The 20798-nt window shown below is 43.4% G+C and overlaps 1 protein-coding gene across 2 annotated transcripts in view; it reads left to right on the top strand.

Annotated features, from left to right (window-relative positions):
* The window catches only part of LOC124615805 (acetylcholine receptor subunit beta-like 1), an 882018-nt gene that overhangs the window by 268953 nt on the left and 592267 nt on the right, over positions 1-20798 (top strand). For both annotated transcript variants that reach the window (XM_047143944.1, XM_047143943.1), the window contains exon 2: positions 2702-2838. In XM_047143944.1, the coding sequence (XP_046999900.1) occupies positions 2702-2838 (137 nt within the window). The remainder of the gene's footprint in view (positions 1-2701; positions 2839-20798) is intronic.

Genomic DNA, 20798 nt, shown 5'->3' with positions numbered 1-20798 from the left:
CGATACGGGTATATATGCACCGATGTGTAGGCAAGGGAGCAGTGTGGCATTCGTGTCTTTCCCCTGACGAGCGTACGGTAAATGCGAAAACGTGAGCTGTAGCGACGTTCTTACCAAATTCGTCAATACTGGATAAAGGTGCTGTTATTCTTTTCATGGCTGCCGAAAGACAAACATCGACAGATATCCACTGGAGAATGAAAAATGTGTATGGAGCAGCATGTCTGTCGAAAACGACCGTTGTGGAATGGTGCGCCAAGTTCCGTGCTGGTCGCAATTCGGCACAAGGCGCAGGCCGATATGGTATGTCAGCCTCAACTTGGAGAATCAAACGGGAGTTAATTAGTGTGAAGAGTTTAGAAGGTATTGTAATTTGTGAACTAAAACAAAGAAAGCTGTATAACAGTCACCACGGCAAATTGGTTTTGTCAGAATTACACAGAAAAAGAAACCGAACTTTACTACACTAAGTTTTCATTAGGCCTAATATTTCTTTATAAAATTATTTTTGCTGTAATTACGAAGCAAATTAAACATTACTGTTGACAAAATATATACCATATTTAAATGCGATTTCATGTATGGGAATATCTGTTCGGTGAAAGAGAATTCAGTACCAGGTGTAAGACTGCCACTAACAACTACACAAAAACTCGTCTCTTTTTTAAGTAGCTATATCATGTAAAGATTGGCATCCATGTAAAGGATCATTAACTCTTTTAAGAAACTCCTGTCTATACTTTAGTTTGCGTAAACTATATACACTGTTTGCACAGCGTTTGACTTGCACACGGGCAATGGGCGTAACACAAATACCATTAGAGAAAAAAAAAGAAAAAAGAAAAAGAAACTTTGTGCCGACCATACAGTCTACATGAGCGAAGCAGCAGGCGCTAATCTAATTATGCATACGTATAATAAAAATGTACACTTTAGTCATGGAGCAATTTACAATGAGAGCACGTAATGACTTGTAGCAAACTTCACACACAATTTCAAAAGTTTACGAAACCTTTTGTTGTTGGAAACCCCCACACAATGATGAAAGGAAAAAAGTTTATAGCTTACTACCTTTTCACCCTTCACTGCCCTATGAAGCATTACGTTATAATTTATTACTTCTTTACTACTACGTATATACGCGACACATTTTAGATGCAGTATTCACGTACACCACCGAATGTACCATCAAAGTTATATCATTGTACGACGTGTAGTTCAGGAGACATGACGTCAAATACCGAAAACCTGCCGCATCATGCATGTTGATTTAATTTATTACTACTTTGCTACCAACTCTATTTCCAAAAGATTTCGCAGTCGGTAGTCACATGTGTCACTCGACGTGCAAGATAAATTATATTACCGTACAGCACATCGTTCAGAAATATGATACCATAAACATTGAGCTGAAAATGAAATTGCATGGCGAAATTCGCTAGAAATGCAGGCGAAATATGTGTAGAAACATGCGTGAAATATGTGAAATATATGTGACACTTGCGTAGATGCGTAAGGCCTTGGGTAAGAGACTCATCCTAAACCATAGAACAATTTCAACTAAATTTGCAACACATATCAATTACGATCTGGAAATAAATATTGTGGGGGTAAAAACCAGCAGACTCCTATTGGAGTGAGTGTGGTGATGTGGAGAGAGAATGGTGAGAAGGAGTTGAACAGACGGGAAAGGGGGAGGAGGAGGAGGAGGAGGAGAAGTGGACACACATAGGTGGGATGTGGAAATGCACAGACACACACACACACACACACACACACACAGAGAGAGAGAGAGAGAGAGAGAGAGAGAGAGAGAGGGAGAGAGAGAGAGTGGGAGGGAGGGGCAGAGCGGCGGAATGGGGAATGGATAGAGAGAGGGGTGAGAAGGGGATGGACAGACAAAGAAAACAGGAGGAGATGGACAGAGACAGGGAGAAGAAGAGATGGGTAGAGAGAGGGTGGAGGACGAGATGGACAGAGAAAGAGGAGGAGATGCACAGCGAGAAGGGGAGGGGGATTGACAGAGAGAGGAGGGAGGAGGAGAAGGACAGATAGAGGGAGGAGAAGGAGGAGATGGATAAAGAGAGGGGAAGATGGCATGGAATCATAGGGGAGGAGGAGATGCACACAGGAAGATGCAGCAGATTGGCATAAGGGGGAGGAGCGTTTGGACATAGAGAGGGGAAGGAGTAGACAAAGAGAGTGGCAGGAGGACAGGAGGAGATGGACAGAGTGGGAGGGGTGGACTAGTTGGATAAAGAGAGAGGTGGAGGAGATGCGGAGGAGAGAGGATGAAGGATGAGATGGACAGAGAAAGGGGAAGAAAAAGATAGACTAGTAGAAGATTGGAATAATACCCTGGCAACAAAGTGAACTCAGCTTGTATACAAATAATTCGAAACTAGTAATGATACTATTCATGCTTTGTTTTAGTTCACAAATTACAATACCTTCTCCTCTAAGGCGATGTACCTAGGTCCCACATCATATTTTACTTCTGTTGTGGTGCAGATTTTTTTCCAACATTATGTACAGAGTTCTGGTCGTCCATCGAGTGACAAATCTGTTTAAATTCACCTCAGCAATTCCTGTGTGGCACTAAGTAGTTACTACTGCACGTAGGGGTTATGCGGCGCCAATTGTGTTCTTGTTTGTTGTTTTTCCCTGTTGTGACGCTTCGTCTTTCTCCGTGCCTCCACAGGCTGGTGCTCTGAGGACGAAGAGCGGCTGGTGCGCGACCTGTTCCGTGGATACAACAAGCTCATCCGGCCCGTGCAGAACATGACGCAGAAGGTGGAGGTGCGCTTCGGACTCGCTTTCGTTCAGCTCATCAACGTGGTGAGTACCGACCTGAGTCACTCTGGCACTGTCTTGACCTGATGTTGCGGAAGAGAGTTTCCCCTCATCAACGAAACCAACCATCATATCTTAACGCTGTTCCTCATTGATGAGTCGGAACATTACGACCACCTACTTACCAGTGTGCTGGCCCACCTTTGGAACGAAATACAGAGGCCATTCTAATTGGCATGGGTTCGACAAGTTTCTGGTAGACTTGTGGCACTAGACGTCTGTGCATTGTTCACACAATTACCGCAAATTACAGTCATGGAGTTCAGATCAGGCAAATCTCATGGACGAGAGATCAGTGTTCCGCAGTTATGCTACTCAAACCACTGCAGCAGGATTGTGGCCTTGTGACGCTGGCAGTTATCCTGTCTGAACGGATGCAGGTGGTCACTGCTGTCATGGCGCCTTCGATTACTACCACAGACTCCAATGATGGCCAGGCGAATGTTCCCCAAAGCATAATACTGCAACCATCATTCTGCGCTCGTGTGGCAGTGCGTATTTCGAGCAGCCGTTGACAGCCGGACCAGACATTGACCTGGTGTATCAAGAAATGTAACTCATTCAACCAGATTATGTCCCTGTGGCAATTCCAGTTGTAACTGAAGATGTCGTCTGCTCAACATGGAAACACATACGAGAGTCGACTGTTGCGGATAGCCTACCTGCAACAGCACTGTACTCTGTATCATATCTGCCGCACATCGCCTACTATCCTTCTTTACTGAACGAAAACTCCCACACTGTTTTATGAGGCGAGGATGTCAAGCACCTTGTACTCTCTTCGTGGTTTTCTGCCCTTCAACCAATTTCCATAGATGCTCGTGACTTAAGCACGTGAACAGCCAACCATTTCCGCCGTTTGCAAGATGCTCGTGGCATACGCTGGGCCACAACAATCTGCCCTTCATCAAAATCACTACCAGGCGTCATACAGTCCCACGGTTGGCAGTGGTCATAATGTTTTAACTCATCGGTGTACGTCTTCAATATACAAAAAGGACTAATCAAGTAGGACGAGCAACCCTATCAGATTGTTCGCAGGCGATGTTGTCGTTCACAGGAAAGTATCGGAATGGATAATCGCAAGTAAATGCAAGACTTGGGAAAGATTATATTTGGTCTGATGATGGCAGCTCTCTTTGAGATTAGTACTGACCCTCTGTACCAAGTCACATCGTATAAGTACTGACAGGGACCTTTAAGCAGTGACATGAGTACGTGCTCGTATAGTTTCTCGCGCAGAGCGGTAGCTGGAGAGACAGGGTAGTGAGCCAGACTTAGATCTTAGCGCGCGGGAGGTTAACGACCGCTGCTCTGCTACACCGATCCCCTCCAGTGTGGTTTTCAAGTGGTTTTCCATGTAAATACTGCGCAGATCTTCAATAACTGCCCCACCAATACGATCCCGTATACAATCGGCTATAATACGATAACACGCAGAACAAATATCAAACGATTCATGGTCTAATAGTGCAAGCGATTTCCCTTCCTTATCTTAAGAGACCATTGAGGCACCCGACCGTAAAGCGAAAATAGATTTTTCTACTCATGCAAACAGCGAACACCGTATGACGCAAGAGACGCTAGCAGCGATATGAAATGGGACGAACAACATTATTGAGGGCGAAAAAAAGGCTTCACTTATTGCAAGGGTTCTGGGAACTGTCACTGCATTTATAAAGAAATACTGCACGCTAGTGTGATCAATGCTATTGTTCTGGCATGTAGAGTTCGTATCAACCAGTTATGACAACAGAAAGCAGAAAAGTAGAGAGCCACAATGCTAGGATCGTAACAAGCCGGGGCACCCTAAACGAAAGCGTAGGAGATATGTTTTGGAGGAAATGGGACGTATTTCTCGTGCAGCCCTGTTGGGTAAATTTTGAGAATCAGTATTCGTGGAAGACGTGATAGCATTCTAATGGAACCGTTGTGTATCTCGCATGGGGATAACGTGAAGAAGATAAGAGATCTTCAAGCGTGTTCATATACATTGCCTGCCAAAAACGTCAAACACCCAGGAGGCACGGCGGGATGTCAGGTCACTCGGTTCATGCACACACCGTCTGCGGGTACATCAACGATTACACTTGCAATTCAGTGTGAGAGGTAGAACCGCAGCAGAAGGCATTAGGGTTGCTCACGTTTAGTGTTGTTAACAGACTTTGTTGTATAAAAGCGGCGTGAACAGCGTCAGAGCTTGAATGACCAATGTGAAGGACACGGAGATGTCATGTACTCTTGTGAGACAGCGTTATCAGCACCTGGCAGGAAAGGCGTCTCACTGTCGAACTCGATTTGGTCGGTTTATCGCAAACCCTTCACATTTGCTCCTGCCATCCGAGAACATTCTGTGTCATCCCACACCACTGGTCGGAGACACGCAGCAGCCGGACTATAGAATTACCATCCCAGCACCGACGGTGTGTTTGGAGTGGTACATGACCGGGAAATGTGGATTGCTGATGAACGGCGTCGCATTGTATTCCGTGACGAATCGTGGGCCTTAACTAGCACGGATGACCACCGTCGGCGAGTATGATGACGACCTGGGGTGAGGTCCCCTTCTGCCGCTGTTTTGGAGAGGCACAACCGTGTAACTCCTAGTGTCATGGTGCGGGGAACCGGGGGATACGACTTCAGATCACGGCTGGTGGGGACTTCCTGTGTCCTCATGTGTTACCTCTCATACGACGGTACAGTAATGCCATTTTTCACCAGCACAGTCCTCGTGTACACCAGGCATGTGTCTCCATGAACTGTCTGCTGATGTTGAGGTGCTCCCGCGGGCAGCGAGATCCCCGGATATGCCCACTCCGTCACGTTGCCAATGTCCAGGATATTAAGGACCAGTTACAACAGTTTAGAATTATATTAATACCTTCAGCTGCTAACGGGCGTTGATATATATCACCAGGGACAGGTGAAAATGCGTGCCCCAACCGGGACTCGAACCTGGGATCTCCTGCTTACATGGCAGACGCGCTATCCATCTGAGCTACCGATGGCACAGAGGGTAGCGCGACTGCAGGGACTATCTCGCGCACACCTCCCGCGAGACCCACATTCTCACCTTGTATGTCCACACACTACATTCGTAGTGACCCACCACAACACACTCATTACTCGTGGAAGACATTCTTACCAAGTCCCGTAAGAGTCCGGGGAATACGTGTGCATCCGCACAGAAGAAGAACATGTCCGAAAGAACAGACACCATATCCATATAAGCATATAGTTCTGGCAACACCGGCCGTGACCTTCTTCTTCTGTGCGGATGCACACGTATTCCCCGAACTCTTACGGGACTTGGTAAGAATATCTTCCACGAGTAATGAGTGTGTTGTGGTGGGTCACTACGAATGTAGTGTGTGGACATACAAGGTGAGAATGCGGGTCTCGCGGGAGGCGTGCGCGAGATAGTCCCTGCAGTCGCGCTATCCTCTGTGCCCTCGGTGGCTTAGATGGATAGAGCGTCTGCCATGTTAATAGGAGATCCCAGGTTCGTGTCCCGATCGAGGCACACATTTTCACCTGTCCCCGTTGATACATATCAACGCCTGTTAGCAGCTGAAGGTATTAATGTAATTCTAATTTCGTTCTGGACGGCGTCCGAAAGAACAGACATCATATCCATATAAGTTGCAACAGTTGTGTACTAGCTTCTCTCATGAAATGGTACAATGGTGTTATACCACCCTTGAGAACCAGACCAGAGGAAGCGCAATGTCGTACCGATAAGTGAGCTCATACTGGCAAGTTCTTCGTAGTTATGGCTAGGCTAGATGTTGTAACCACTGAAATAACATCACATACTTTCTCAACCTGTGACTTTTCATTTCGTTTCCTCCTTGCCTTCTGGGTCCTTCACCTTTTTCGTCCATCAGTGTATGCTGCCATTTACTCCTCACTCAGTAAGCAAATAGAATTCTCTGTACATTGACTTGCAGAGAACAAATGTTGATAAAGATACTCAATCTTCGACTGCCTGCAGTGCATAATACCGCAATTCATTCGAACTTTCGTCAATAGATGCTTCCGTCGCGGATTTATGGAACCATTTCATGTTTACCAACGAAAAACACAACAATCAAAAATGACAGAACAGTGGTGAACAATTTTGACAAAGATAGTCCTAAAGTAGATTTTTAACGCAAAAACAGGTAAACATATTTGACAGTGTAAGAGTAAAGAAGTTGAAAATTTGTAACGTCAACAGTATGTTACTATAAAGGGAACACAACAGAAAACAGTGTTTCTTTAGCGTATATGCGTGAGGGAGGGTAATGAGGGAGTTAATCAGTTGGGTAATTTGATAGTTATTCTATGTCTCTCTTAACGGTGACTAAAGACTTGAATTTCACTACAATTACTCACATATATTTTTGTATAGGCCCTTAGGTGAAGCTCTCACTTCATTTGTAATCTGTCTACCCACTGCAGAAAGCACTTACCTGCAGATTTTCGCTCCTCGTTGCTCACGAATTAATGATAAACTTTTCAGTGGTAGCTCGTGCAAAATTTTATAAATTTGCTCCAATATTACAAAAATAAACAGAAAACAAATTCACAAAAAATATATTTAAAAAAATCTAGTATTCAGTGACGAGAAATGAAATCCATACGTTCCTGTTTTCTGCTGCAGAATTTGTCTATAACTTTGGAATTGAAAGCCTCAACGCAGGTTACCGTATTCTTCCCATATCTTCTGCCTAACCACACACTCGGATTAACGACACATTCAGACGAAACTGCCAAAAAGTTTTGACAAGGAAGAATACAAATGTCATTCTTGATCCAAGAATCTGTTGTTACTTATGTTAGGGTCTCCTTAAGGATTTTTACCGCCGATGCATCATTAACTGAATTTAATTATACGAAATTGTGCCAAGAGTGACCTGTTTCTGATGGACCTTCTATGCGCCAAAAAACATATTAGTAATATAAACCTTATGTGTGAGCGAAACATATCGCTTTTCGATTGGCCTTCCTATTCTGTCTTTTCGTTGGTCTTTTGTTTGAAGTTTAATCAGTGCGGTGAGGATATTGCTGTACTCCGTATTATTTCCGTTCTCGCATGGTGCTTCGAAGATTGTAGCTCTGTTAGTGTTGGCACGGGTCCCACAGGAAATACTGGCCCCTCAACGAACATGTGACGTCACACTAGTTGCCTTGTCCGACGTACGTCGCGAACGTTCGGCTACATGTGGGTCCAGGCGAGAAATTAATACGTGAAGGTACCCCGTATAGTCCTAAACTTTCTCGCATGTACGATGTACTGAAGTGGACTTAAACAACAAATCTCTTCCTACTCGAGACGGTCGCTGGAATCTGCAGACCTACAGTTTCACGTATTGTGGAGTATGCCACAGAGCTCCTATATCCCACGCAGGCAGTGATGATGTCAGATTAGAGCATGTGCAGCCGAACACAAACAGCCGGGTGCTGTCTCTGAGTATATCGTTGTGCAATGAAATCACTTCAGCACTCGACACTGTGGCTTCTGGTTTCAGTAAAACATATTTTCGTCTGCTCTGTTTGCACACCAGCATGCACTCAAAGAGAAATAGCGTAATTTTAGTGCGATGTTTACAGTGTGCTGTAGCACACTAGCACGTGATCACCGGCCACCACTGAAGCTGCTACATACTGCCTCATTTCTGCCACTCAAGAGTGTTGAGCAACGCGCACATGTGGTACAGAATTTACACAAAAAGTTGACCACTCATAGTGATTTTAATATTTGTCATCCTTGTTAATGAATTCATATGGATGCATTGTTGACATAAATACCAAAAACTGAACTGCACTGTATTATCATAAACGTTCACACCCACTTTCATATCCTGTTCCACTGCCACCTAAGCACTGCACTGTCTTCCATCGTCACATTCCTCAAAGTTATTCCTGCGAGGCCTCGGCTTGCGTTGGGGGCGGCAGAAGTACACGAAGGGTGCTTACACAGTCTCCTCTCTCATCTGATGCAGACCTCCATCACTTATTTTCACATGCAAAGGTCTTCATCTCAGCGATGAACTTACATCCAACGTCGTCATCTGTTGGATATGATTCCAGATTGTCTTCTCTAAAGTTTTTCCTCTCTACAGCTACCTCTAGTACTACAGAATTTATTCCTTCGTGCCTTAATACAGCTATCATGCTGTCCCTCCTTCTAGTGTTTTCCATGTATTCCTTTCCTCTCCTATTCAACTGAGAATCCCTTTTCAGCACCCATTTGTAACATTACATTTCAAAGGCTTCGAATCTCTTCTGAAACGCGACCTGGCATTTAGTTGCCTTGGGGACCGAAGGTCTGTGGAAACAGGCATTGAACACCATTTGTGACACAAACTTTATATACAATTTATTACAATGACCAAGTTGCTTGACAACGTAAATTAACAGTGCAAATGAATAATGTCAGCTGAAAATGAAGAGAATAAGTCTAATCAGATAGCTTCACACGTTAGGCTGCTCAAGGTACTCAGATACCATCTCATTCTAAAGCATAATTAAAAAACACTTGAAATAAAAATAATAACCCTGGTTCAAGTTGACATGTTATATGTTGGTCACAGGAATCTCTTTCTTTTATAAACAAAGAAATTTGTCGTTGAATGCAATCGACCCCAATGAACTGTAATGACGCATGTGAGTTAAAAACGGCGAGCAAGGTACTTGCTTTCAACCACTTACCAACAACTCTGGAAGGCAAATGCACAAAAATTGATAACAAAGTTGTCTAAAATTTGGCGGACACATTTTCTCTCAAACAAGAACTAGAACACTTACTTCAAATTACTCAACAAGTTTGACAGGCAGTTTAAAAACATTCTTGGAAACAGAGATGCGCTTACACTAGAAACAAAGGGCACAGCCTGAATTAGACTACGACTCTAGAGCCAACACGTGATTAACGAATGAAGAGGTGTCCAGGCAACCACTAGAATAAATACTTTCAATTAAATAAAAATCAATTCCTTTAACAAATAGGCTAAATCCTAATGCAGCTTGCACACACATACACACACGCTTCGTCGTATTAACACTCAAGGCCTACATTACCCCGAGCTACTTTACTAACCAAGGATGCTGGCACCCAACACACACAGTAAGGGAGCGGAATTTATTCACCCAGTTTTTACAAGTTACCCTGATCCAGACGAAATGGAAGCGGGGAGTGCGTCATAGAATTCTTTTATGAACTGCAATGTTTTAAGGGGAACAGTTCTTAAAAATATAACAATTACGGGAGGCAGAGGAGCACAGAGTACAAAGTTAATAGTTTAAAACATGCTCTTCCGGTCCCGGAAAGCTACATTTATACCAGTCAGTAACATTAGGAGAAGAATAGACAACATCTTCGGAGAAATCCAATCAAGAGACTGAAAGACTCGTCGCACTTTCTTGACCCAAGACCAAAACTTGCTACAAAACGAAGTTATCTACAGGGGTAGTTCCAGAACGTGATGTCAGCCGTATAAAGAATCCGGGTAGCTGCCAGAGAACACAAGTTGATGTAGGTGTGAGAGCCACCTTCACACAATGGTGAGACTCCCTCTCTGCTAGCCGCTGTCCATAGGAGCGCTCCTACTGCGATAAATGTTACGCGGCTTAGTGCACGCAGCCGGCCCCGCTCTGATCCGTCCAAGTCGCCAGGGCCATCAACCCTGCGTTCCTCAGGATGGATTTCTGCGACGAACCACGGATCGAAAATATGAGGCCACTCGAGTCAACGTCGAGTGACTCCACTTCCTGCTTTGCTCCTCGCCCAACTATGCTCTCTCACCGTCGAACATCAAGAAAGCGAATTCCCGGACGGCGTTGCGTATGAGGCCGCCAGCCACGCCCTCTGGCCAACGACGAATATAACATCGTGACGCGACCTGTCGACTCGCGGCAAGTGTAACTGCTCCTTCTATTGAAAATGTTCGTTGATGAAGTTCGTGCTCCGACTAGCTAGCGGTAGAACGTCTGTATACTGTCTGATAAGGAACGTTACAAACAAAATCTGTCCTGCTGTACTTATTCACGCCGAGTACGTATTAATTGTACCGGCCAGCTCCAATAATCACATGCTCCCCGACGTGCACGAGCACACCTACACGCAGATGTATACAAACTGCTATTATTGCACTAATCATGGTTACAGTCTATATTCAGCAATAGTTTCTCCTCTAAAGTTTTCAGTTTACGTAAGTTAAATAGTGTGAATGAAATGGCTCTGAGCACTATGGGACTCAACTGCTGAGGTCATTAGTCCCCTAGAACTTAAAACTAGTTAAACCTAACTAAACTAAGGACATCACACACATCCATGCCCGAGGCAGGATTCGAACCTGCGACCGTAGCGGTCTCGCGGTTCCAGACTGCAGCGCCAGAACCGCGCGGCCACTTCGGCCGGCTAGTCTGAATCAGTACGATACCGTTTTAGAGTGACAAAGAATATATATATATATATATATATATATATATATATATATATATATATATATATATATATGCGGTTCCAGACTGGATCGCCTAGAACCGCACGGCCACACCGGCCGTTGCTGCACTGACAAAATGTTTCGAAAGCACGTAATATTATTTGGTTTGAAATAGATGTCAGACACGGTAAATTCATGTCATGTTCGTTCCTATCATGTTCGTTCCTATCATTGTCTTAAAGAAGTCACCTTTCCCTAAGCTGGGTGGAATTAGTTACGTAAATTTCAGTCAAAGAGTTTGCAATAAGATCTAGATTTCACCGGTTGCTTTAACGAAATCTAAATATTTTCTCACAATTCGATACGAATTTTCACTTTCTTTTTCGTAAAAATTACTAACAGTCTATCACTTTGCGACAATGTTAAGTCTTCCTTTGATAATAATCAACGTAAGACAAATTTCTGTACTTTTCCTATCTTGACTTTACGACTTTATGTAATGATATACTCAAAGTTGCTGATCTACCTATTTCAAGCTTAATGATTTCTAGCAGATCGCAAATCTCCAAAATGTAAAAACAATATCTTATCGCCTAAGTACAAGAGACACGTTAAGTTACGATACGATCAAGCAAGCGCTAGAACCACATTAACATGTATAACTTTATCTTCTGAATTCCGCGGTGTCCTCAGAGAGTACTCACAAGGAGTATTCTTTGAGGTCACTTCTCCTACTCCGTGATCTATATGTACACTACTTTGCGATCTGCTTTTACTTTAACTTGATACAAAAGGGATTCTACTTTACTTTCTTTTGCAAAAATACTAAGTTTCTTTATACTGGATTTCTTTGCTATTTCTTTTTACATTGTTTCTCTTCAGAATACTTGCTACTATTCAAGTGATGCTATCACAGTGTGACTTTGTTTTCTTTTTTTATGAAATTTGGATCTTGGGTTTGGGGCTTTTGTTCGGTTCTGGGTACTATTTTTATATTTTCATCTTTGCTTCCAAAGGAAGTGGCGTTACACAAGGTACATCTTCTTTCTCCGTTTTCCCTCAGTCTGCATTTACATACACACTCTGCATGTGTAGAGTATACGATAAGGTACTCAGTTCCATACCACAGCGTTTCTTCTCGTTACAATCACGTATGGAACGCGGGAAGAATGAGTGTTTAAATGCATCTATGCTCGCTGTAACTAGTGTAATCTAGCCTTAGCGATCCCTACGGAAGAGAAATGTTGATTCATTTCCATACTAAGCTGAGCTTAGATGTACATTCTCAAATTAGGTCCTATGTTCCATGCCAATAGACTTCTTTTAGCTGGGAATTCCGCCTGTCTGTGGTTATTTCAAGTTTTCTCCTTCCGTTATTTTGTTGCATGGGTAGCGGATTTCTTCTATTTCGTGTACTTCGTGGTCCCCAATTTTAATGTTAAGTTTATCTGTAATCTCGTCTCTATTCTCCTCATTACTTTCGTCTTTCTCCGGTTTACTCTCATTAGACTTTTCATTCCGTTCAACAGCTTCTGTAACACTTCCTCACCTTCTTTGAGGATCACAGTGTCATAAGCGAGTCATATCATTAACATCCTTTCATCCTGAATTTTAATCCAACTCCTGAACTCTTCTTTCCATTCGATCATTGATTCTTCGATGTGCAGCTTCAGCAGTTGAGGAGAGAGATTGTATCCCCGCCTTTCGTGGCGTTATTCCAAGCCCTGCCTTTTGATCTTCCATTGTTATTGTTCCTGTACATATTCTATATTACCTGTCTTTCAAAACAGTTTATACCACTTTTTTAACAATTTCAAACCTATTGAGCCATTTTATGTTGTCAAACGATTTTGTAAGGAGACAAATTCTACGAACGAGTCTTGATTTTTCTTAAGATGACTCTCCATTATTAAGACAACGTCACAAATGCATCTCTTGTACCTTCCCTAAAGTCAAACTGATCGTCATCTAACAAATACCCAGTTTTCTTTTCCATTTTGTGTATTATTCTCGCCAGTAACCTGGCTGCACGAGCTGTTAAACTGATTGCGCCATAGTTTCAGAATCAGATTTGCACTCTGCAGCAGAGGGTGCGCTGATATGAAACTTACTGGCAGATTAAAACTGTGTGCCGGACCGAGACTCGAACTCGGGACCTTTGCCTTTCGCGGACAAGTGCTCTACCAACTGAATTACCCAAGCACTACTCACGCCCCGTCCTCACAGCTTTACTTCCGTCAGTACCTCGTCTCTTACTTTCCAAACTTCACAGAAGCTCTCCTGCGAACTTTGCAGAACTAGCACTCCGGGAAGAAAGGATATTGCAGAGACATGGTTTAGCCACAGCCTGGGGGATGTATCCAGAATGAGATTTTCACTCTTCAGCGGAGTGTGCGCTGATATGAAGCTTCCTGGCAGGTTAAAACTGTGTGCCGGACCGAGACGAGGTACTGGCGGAAGTAAAGCTGTGAGGACGGGGCGTGAGTCGTGCTTGGGTAGCCCTGCCTTCCTATAGTAATCCTACTCCTGATTGTACATAATGTGGGCTCCAGTACGCATATCTTAAGAGCTATGAGCACTTGTTCATCTTCGCTATTGTGAAACTGCTCTTCTACTGAAGAAGTACACATAGCTGTTAAGGAAAGCGTTTAAAAGCCCGTACTGCCATATCCTAAAATACGAGAAATGAAGAGCTTGCGGGAGAAGAGATTTGTATTTGTTTCATAGTATCGAAGATGAAGACGTCACAATAGCTCTTCAGGTCTGTATTTCAGAGCCCATGTTTGCGATACTTTTTTGCTTCTAATATCGTGTACGGTTAACTGTTTATGCCATTAATTATGCACTACACCCTGAAGAATTTTGTGTGTTTGTGGGAGGAGGCTGAGGGAGGGGAAGCGAGGGTAGGGGGGGGGGGGGGAAGAGTGGGTAGGACAATATGAGCAGAATGAAATCATGATTCTAAATAGTAAGTGTATAGAATTATGAAAAATTAAATTTTACTGGGTAAATAGAATTGGTTTCTGGAGAATGAAACGCCGTTGAATTCGTCTCTTTTATAACTGTGTACTAGCAACCGAAATTCATGTAGCTCTATTTCAGAACATCGTAGTTGATAACGATATCTTTGCGATTAAAGTAGCTGTGAAAAGAGACTTTACGTCGTTCATCTATGACAAAACGGGACTACGATAGCTTTTTTTACATCTTAGCAGGACCATCATCTATATGTTCTTCTCTCTGTATATATATATATATATATATATATATATATATATATATATATATAGAGAGAGAGAGAGAGAGAGAGAGAGAGAGAGAGAGAGAGAGAGAGAGAGAGAGAAGACGTTGACAACTTGTGATTCGTACTTGAGCAGTTCTAGAATATATATTCTTCGAACTCTACAATTCCGGAACCTACGTAAAACTACAGATTCAAATTTATTTTACATTTACCATGAACCACGTTCATAGAAAGACCCAGTTCTAATACAGAAGTCAATCCATACTGATTCTCGGAACATTCCACTGTTTACCTTAAGCGATTTAGGAAAACATTGAGAAACCTTAATATGGATGACTCACGAACACTAGTCAAGTGTCGGTTCTAGGCGCGCAGTCAGGAACCGTGCGACTGTTACGGTAGCAGGTTCGAATCCTGCCTCAGGCATGGATGTGTGTGATGTCCTTAGGTTAGTTAGGTTTAAGTAGTTCTAAGTTCTAGGTAACTGATGACCACAGCTGTCCCATAGTGCTCAGAGCCATTTGAACCAACTAGTCAAGTGTCTTGTACTGAGGTGACGAAAGTCGTGGTATACTTATTAATATCGTGTCGGACATCCTTTTCCCAGGCATAATGCATCAGCTCGACGTAGGATGGACTCAACAAGTCGTTGGAGGTGCCCAGCAAAAATACTGAGCCATGTTGCGTCTATAGCCATCCATAATATTGCGAAAATGTTGCCGGTGCAGGATTTAGTGCATGAAATGACCTGTCGATTATGTCCCTCAAATGCTCGATGTGGTCCATGTCGAGCGGAGGACAGATCATTCCCTCGAATTGTACAGAATGTCGTTCGGTGACAAGGCGCATTTTTGTCCACAAAAGTTCTTTCATTGTTAGGCAACATGAAGTCCGTGAATGGCTTAAAATGGTCTCCAAGTAGCCGAACATAATCATTTACAATCAATGATCGGTTCATTTGGACAGAGGACTCATTTCATTCCGTGCAAACAAAGACCACACCGTTATGGAGCCACCACCATCCAGCACAGTGCCCTATTGACAACTTGGGTCCATGGCTTCGTGGGGTCTGGACCACACGCGAACCCTATAATCAGTTATTACCAACTAAAATAGGGACTCATCTTATCAGACCACGGTTTTCCGGTCGTCTAACGTCCAACCGATACGGTCAAGAGCCCAGGAAAGCACTGCAGACGATATCGTGCTGATGGCAAAGGCTGCTGCCATAGCCCATTCAAGCCAAATTTCGCTTCACTGTACTAGCGGATACGCTCGTTATACGTCCCACATTGATTTCTGCGCTCATTTCACACAGTGTTCCTTATCTGTCAGCACTGACAACTCTAAGCAAACGCCGGAACTCTCAGTCCAATGAGTTTTCCGTGGTGAGAGGTAAACCCTGAAATTTGGTATTTTGTCATACTCTTGAAAATGTAGATTTCTGAATATTGAAATCACTAACGATTTCCGAAATGGAATGTTCCATGTGTCTAGCTGCAACTAGAATTCCGCGTTCTAAGTCTGTTAATTCCACGTCGGAAGCATTTCCACATGAATCATCTGAGCACAAATGACTGCTCCGCCAATGCACTGCCCTTTTATACCTTGTGTACGTGAAACTACCGGCATCTGTGTATGTTTATATCACTATTATGTGCATATCGCTCTCCCATGACTTGTCAGCTCAGTGTAATTCTCACTTACATTTCCCTGAGGCCGTGAACTGCTAAAAATATCTAAAATATATTTCACGCGATTCCTTGGTATCACATGATCCACTACCGACATCATCTCCTTCTATCCGCTTGTTTTACAGATGCAGCAAATTACGGACCCTCTCTCTTTCCTCCACTTCGGAGACTCTCTTTCGCCCTCCTGAAGAATACCATTAGTCACCTTCTAAATCTTATTAACGCCGTCGCGAATGAAAACAGCGGAGAAAGGGATGAGAGACAATTCAATTAGGTCCTACAACTAACGAAGTTATCGGATTTAATAAAACGCTTTGGCGCGAGAGTGCGAATGAGATGCTGTGACAATCAATCACGTTTGAATTGATTCCGAAATTTGCTAAGAGCCTAGCAGGATGAAGGAAGTGAGCTACCCTCGGTGTCAAGTTCGACCTATAATATCTCAGATATGTCATGGCTGTTCCGTCATTCCCAGGCGTACAACTTTAGAAGAGCGGTATGATCGGTGCCTTTTAAACTCTGAGCGGGAATGTTTGGATTAAGCCGGGTTTTCCTAGAGGAATTTCGCGTCGCGTGAAGGGGACTGAGTGTTTTACGTCGGCAGGTAGGCAAAACTTAAATACTTTGCGCATTTGTGTTTTCCCAGAAAATGAAGCCGCAAGAGCATTAACTATTCAGTCCACACGTGCTGTCTGGGAAGTGTGTTCAGCAACGCGTTGCTACTTTAGTCAAACTGTTAATATACTGTGCAGTATCTAAGGATCACGTGGGAAAAAAGGGAAATCCTTGGTTTGCTGATGGTTTAACATACAGGGTGGAGAAAAATTCACGACTCGGAATTCAAAAATGGCTCTGAGCACTATGGGACTCAACATCAGAGCTCATCAGTCCCCTAGAACTTAGAACTACTTAAACCTAACTAACCTAAGGACATCACACACATCCATGCCCGAGGCAGGATTCGAACCTGCGACCGTAGCGGTAGCGCGGTTCCAGACCGAAGCGACTAGAACCGCTCGGTCACACCGGCCGGCACTCGGACTTCGCAGCGCGATTCCTCACATACTGGCACAGCATACAAACCATACTTATAGGTGTATGAAACTCTAGAATTTATTTAATTCATAAAAAAATAAATCAGCTGTTACATTTTAAACTTCATGTTTAGAAAAACCTCAAATTTTATAGTTAATTATCTCAATTTTATCACAGTTTTTAACAGATTTGGCAAATTCTAGAGTTTCATACATCTGTAACTGTGGTTTGTATGCTGTGCAAACTTCATCGAAGAATATCTCTTGCTTATGAAGAAAAGTGTACCTATAGCAACAAATGCAGCCAATATTAAGTGAAAAAATCATGCTATTTCACGTGTATAAAAAAATTTATTTTGTTAAGTATTTGAACTTCCACTGCTATGAGTGAGAATTCTAAATCCTTCCTGGTCATGCTGACAAAGTTTTATGAATTTATTTGTAAAAGTATACACAGTGGAAATTAAAATGTCCTGTGGTGCCCCTCCTGTTCCAAATTGGCCCGTTTGTCGTTCGAAATGGTTCAAATGGCTCTGAGCACTATGGGACTCAACTGCTGAGGTCATTAGTCCCCTAGAACTTAGAACTAGTTAAACCTAACTAACCTAAGGACATTACAAACATCCATGCCCGAGGCAGGATTCGAACCCGCGACCGTAGCGGTCTTGCGGTTCCAGACTGCAGCGCCTTTAACCGCACGGCCACTTCGGCCGGCCCGTTTGTCGTCCTACCCCTCTTAGTATGTTGATATAATGGATCCCAGTGGCGGATGGTAGAAGGATACAGAAAGCGATGCCGAAGGATGGCATTTGAAAATTTGGAAGCAGTGATAAAATTTTGATGGAGCGTGATTCCAGGTGACACTGCCTTGAAAGAGGATTAGTCGGATGCGTCATAAACTGTGGTTGTTTTTTTGAGACGGTGATAGTTTTGGCGGTGCCACTGGCGGTCCAAAGCTTCCATTTATGGCAGAGAGCAGCGTCGGTTGCGATGGTCACAGCGTTGCGACTGGAGGTGGTCGAACACCCTATCAATATTGACAGTAGCGCATACCACCAGCGATCACAACGGTTTTAGTTTTGGGAGATCATTCACGTGAATTATCTTCTACAGAAGTACGGCCACTTGGAACTCAGTTACCTGTTCCTGAATAACTGAAAATAGAGTCCTTACAAAGTTGTAAAGCGTTAGATACATCTGCATCTACATCTATACTCCACAGGTGACCATATGGGGTGTACAACTACTCCCTTTTTCTATTCCAGTCGCAAATGGTGCATAGAAAAAACGATTGCTGGAATGCCTCCGTGCGACCTCGAAGCTCTCTAATTTTGTCTTCATGGTCTTTTCGCGAAATATACATTGGGGGAAGCAGTACATTGGTTGACTCTTCCAGGAACGTACACACTGGAAACTTTAACAGCAAACACATCGTGATGCACATCACCTTTCATGCAGCGTCCGCCGCTTGGAGTTGGGTCAGCAGCTCCGTAACGCTCTCGCTCTTACTAAATGAACCTGTCGCGAAACTCGCTGCTGGTCTTTAGATCTTCTTTATTTCCCCTATCAATTCAACCTGGTAGGGATCCCAGACTTACGAGCATTACTGAAATATCAGTGGAACAAGGATTTTGCAAGATATCTCGTTCGTAGTCGGCGAACATCCCCTGAGGACTTTACTGCGACTATTTTTATATGGTATTTCCACCTTAAACCGCTCCTTCAGCATACTCACGGATATTTAATAGACGTTATCTATCCCCCAATTTACGCCCAGTAAGTTACATTTAGTCCTATAACATTTCCTTATGCTATGTCCGAGGCTACTTTCATGTCTTGAGATTTCTCTTCGTTAAAAATGACATAATGTATTGTATTTTCAAAGAAATCTTCAGTTCAATCCAAAAGCCCGTCTGATATTCCGTAAGAACTTACGTTGTTCAGTAGGTGGCCTACGAAACTGTACCGAAAGCCTTCCAGTACTCAAGGAGCACGGCGTCAACCTAGGCACCGATATCTACTACCTTCTGGGTCTCGTGGACGAACAAAGCGGCCTCGCTTCACACGACCATTGTTTGCGGAAACCATGTTGATTCGTACGGAAGAGATTTTCTATCTCCATAAAGGCTATAATATCGAGAATAAAACGTGCTCCACTGACGATAAGCCACCCAAATAAAAGAAGAACTTGTGAAGTCACAGGTACTCAAGGTAAAATTATACATACCACATTTTTCAATAAATTGCACTGAACCATGAAAATTGCAATATTAATTTTTTTTATTACTTGGTGACTAGTTTCAAACCTTAGCCCATTATCAGATCATCCAATAAGCTAAGCAAGTTCACCCACGCATTACTTTACGAGACATATTTAACTAAAATGAACAGCCATGTGGCTCTCGTATGTTATTGTATAGCTTATTTGGTGATGTGAAAGTGAGTTTGGCCTCGAAATTGGTCATCAAGTAACAGAGAAAATTAACACTGCAAATTAGACGGTTCTCTTCAATTAACTGCATAATTTGGTAAACCATACAGTTGCTGACGCCATGCCTTCCAGAAGGCAAGAAATTAGTAAAAATGTAAATCTCGTATAGCAGTGTTGACTGCTATGGGGTGGTTTAAGCCTCCTGTCGGAAATGGGGGGTTTAATTTCGCTCATAATAGCCACTTCCCTTGCGGATATGTGAGACTTGTCTGGTATGAGTATTTGTATAAGTGAATGTAATGGATGCGTGTATAGAATGGTGTGATGTTGTGTTCTATGATGATGATGATGATGATGACGATCAGAGAAGGCGTAGAGTGAAACCTGGTGCCGGCACGTAGCCTACTTCTCTCTAATAGCAACGAGGAGGCCACCAAGCTTAACGTGCCCACCTGACAGGGGGATCAGCATCGATAGTGTCATATTTTCATATTTCATGAGACACAGCGGAGAAGTTTATAATTTTATCCAGAACGTTGGCGCAAAGGCTAGTGATCGGGAGCTTTACACTACCACCTCCCCTTGCCGGCCAAATGCTGGAAATGAAAATTTATCCACCATCGGAATTCAAATAACCTTACCTCCGAGTCGAGCAACGCTGCACAGATGGTCGTTATCGATCTTCGCCACGTAGGCGAGTTAGTACTCAAGTCTATCTGTTTGTACGAAACATGCACAAAAGACAGCTTTCAAAATGCGTACAAACAAAACTGTCCAATAGATAAAGTTGACACCTGATTTACGAGTCCCAGCGCAACCAGAACAAACTTTAATATACTGTATATGAACGCTAAGTTCGTGGCATTGTAAGAACTGCTCACGCTGCCGCCGTAGGTATAGGTAGGTGCTGTGTCCCCGCTTCCTGCACGTGGCTCACCAAATGGTTCAAATGGCTCTGAGCACTATGGGACTTAACATCTGTGGTCATCAGTCCCCTGGAACTTAGAACTACTTAAACCTAACTAACCTAAGGACAGCACACAACACCCAGCCATCACGAGGCAGAGAAAATCCCTGACCCCGCCGGGAATCGAACCCGGGAACCCGGGCGTG

The sequence above is a fragment of the Schistocerca americana genome, chromosome 5 (assembly GCF_021461395.2).
Source record: "Schistocerca americana isolate TAMUIC-IGC-003095 chromosome 5, iqSchAmer2.1, whole genome shotgun sequence".
Lineage (NCBI taxonomy): Eukaryota > Metazoa > Arthropoda > Insecta > Orthoptera > Acrididae > Schistocerca > Schistocerca americana.
The sequence above is the reverse complement of the archived record's forward strand: the minus strand, read 5'-3'. Positions and strand labels throughout refer to the sequence as shown.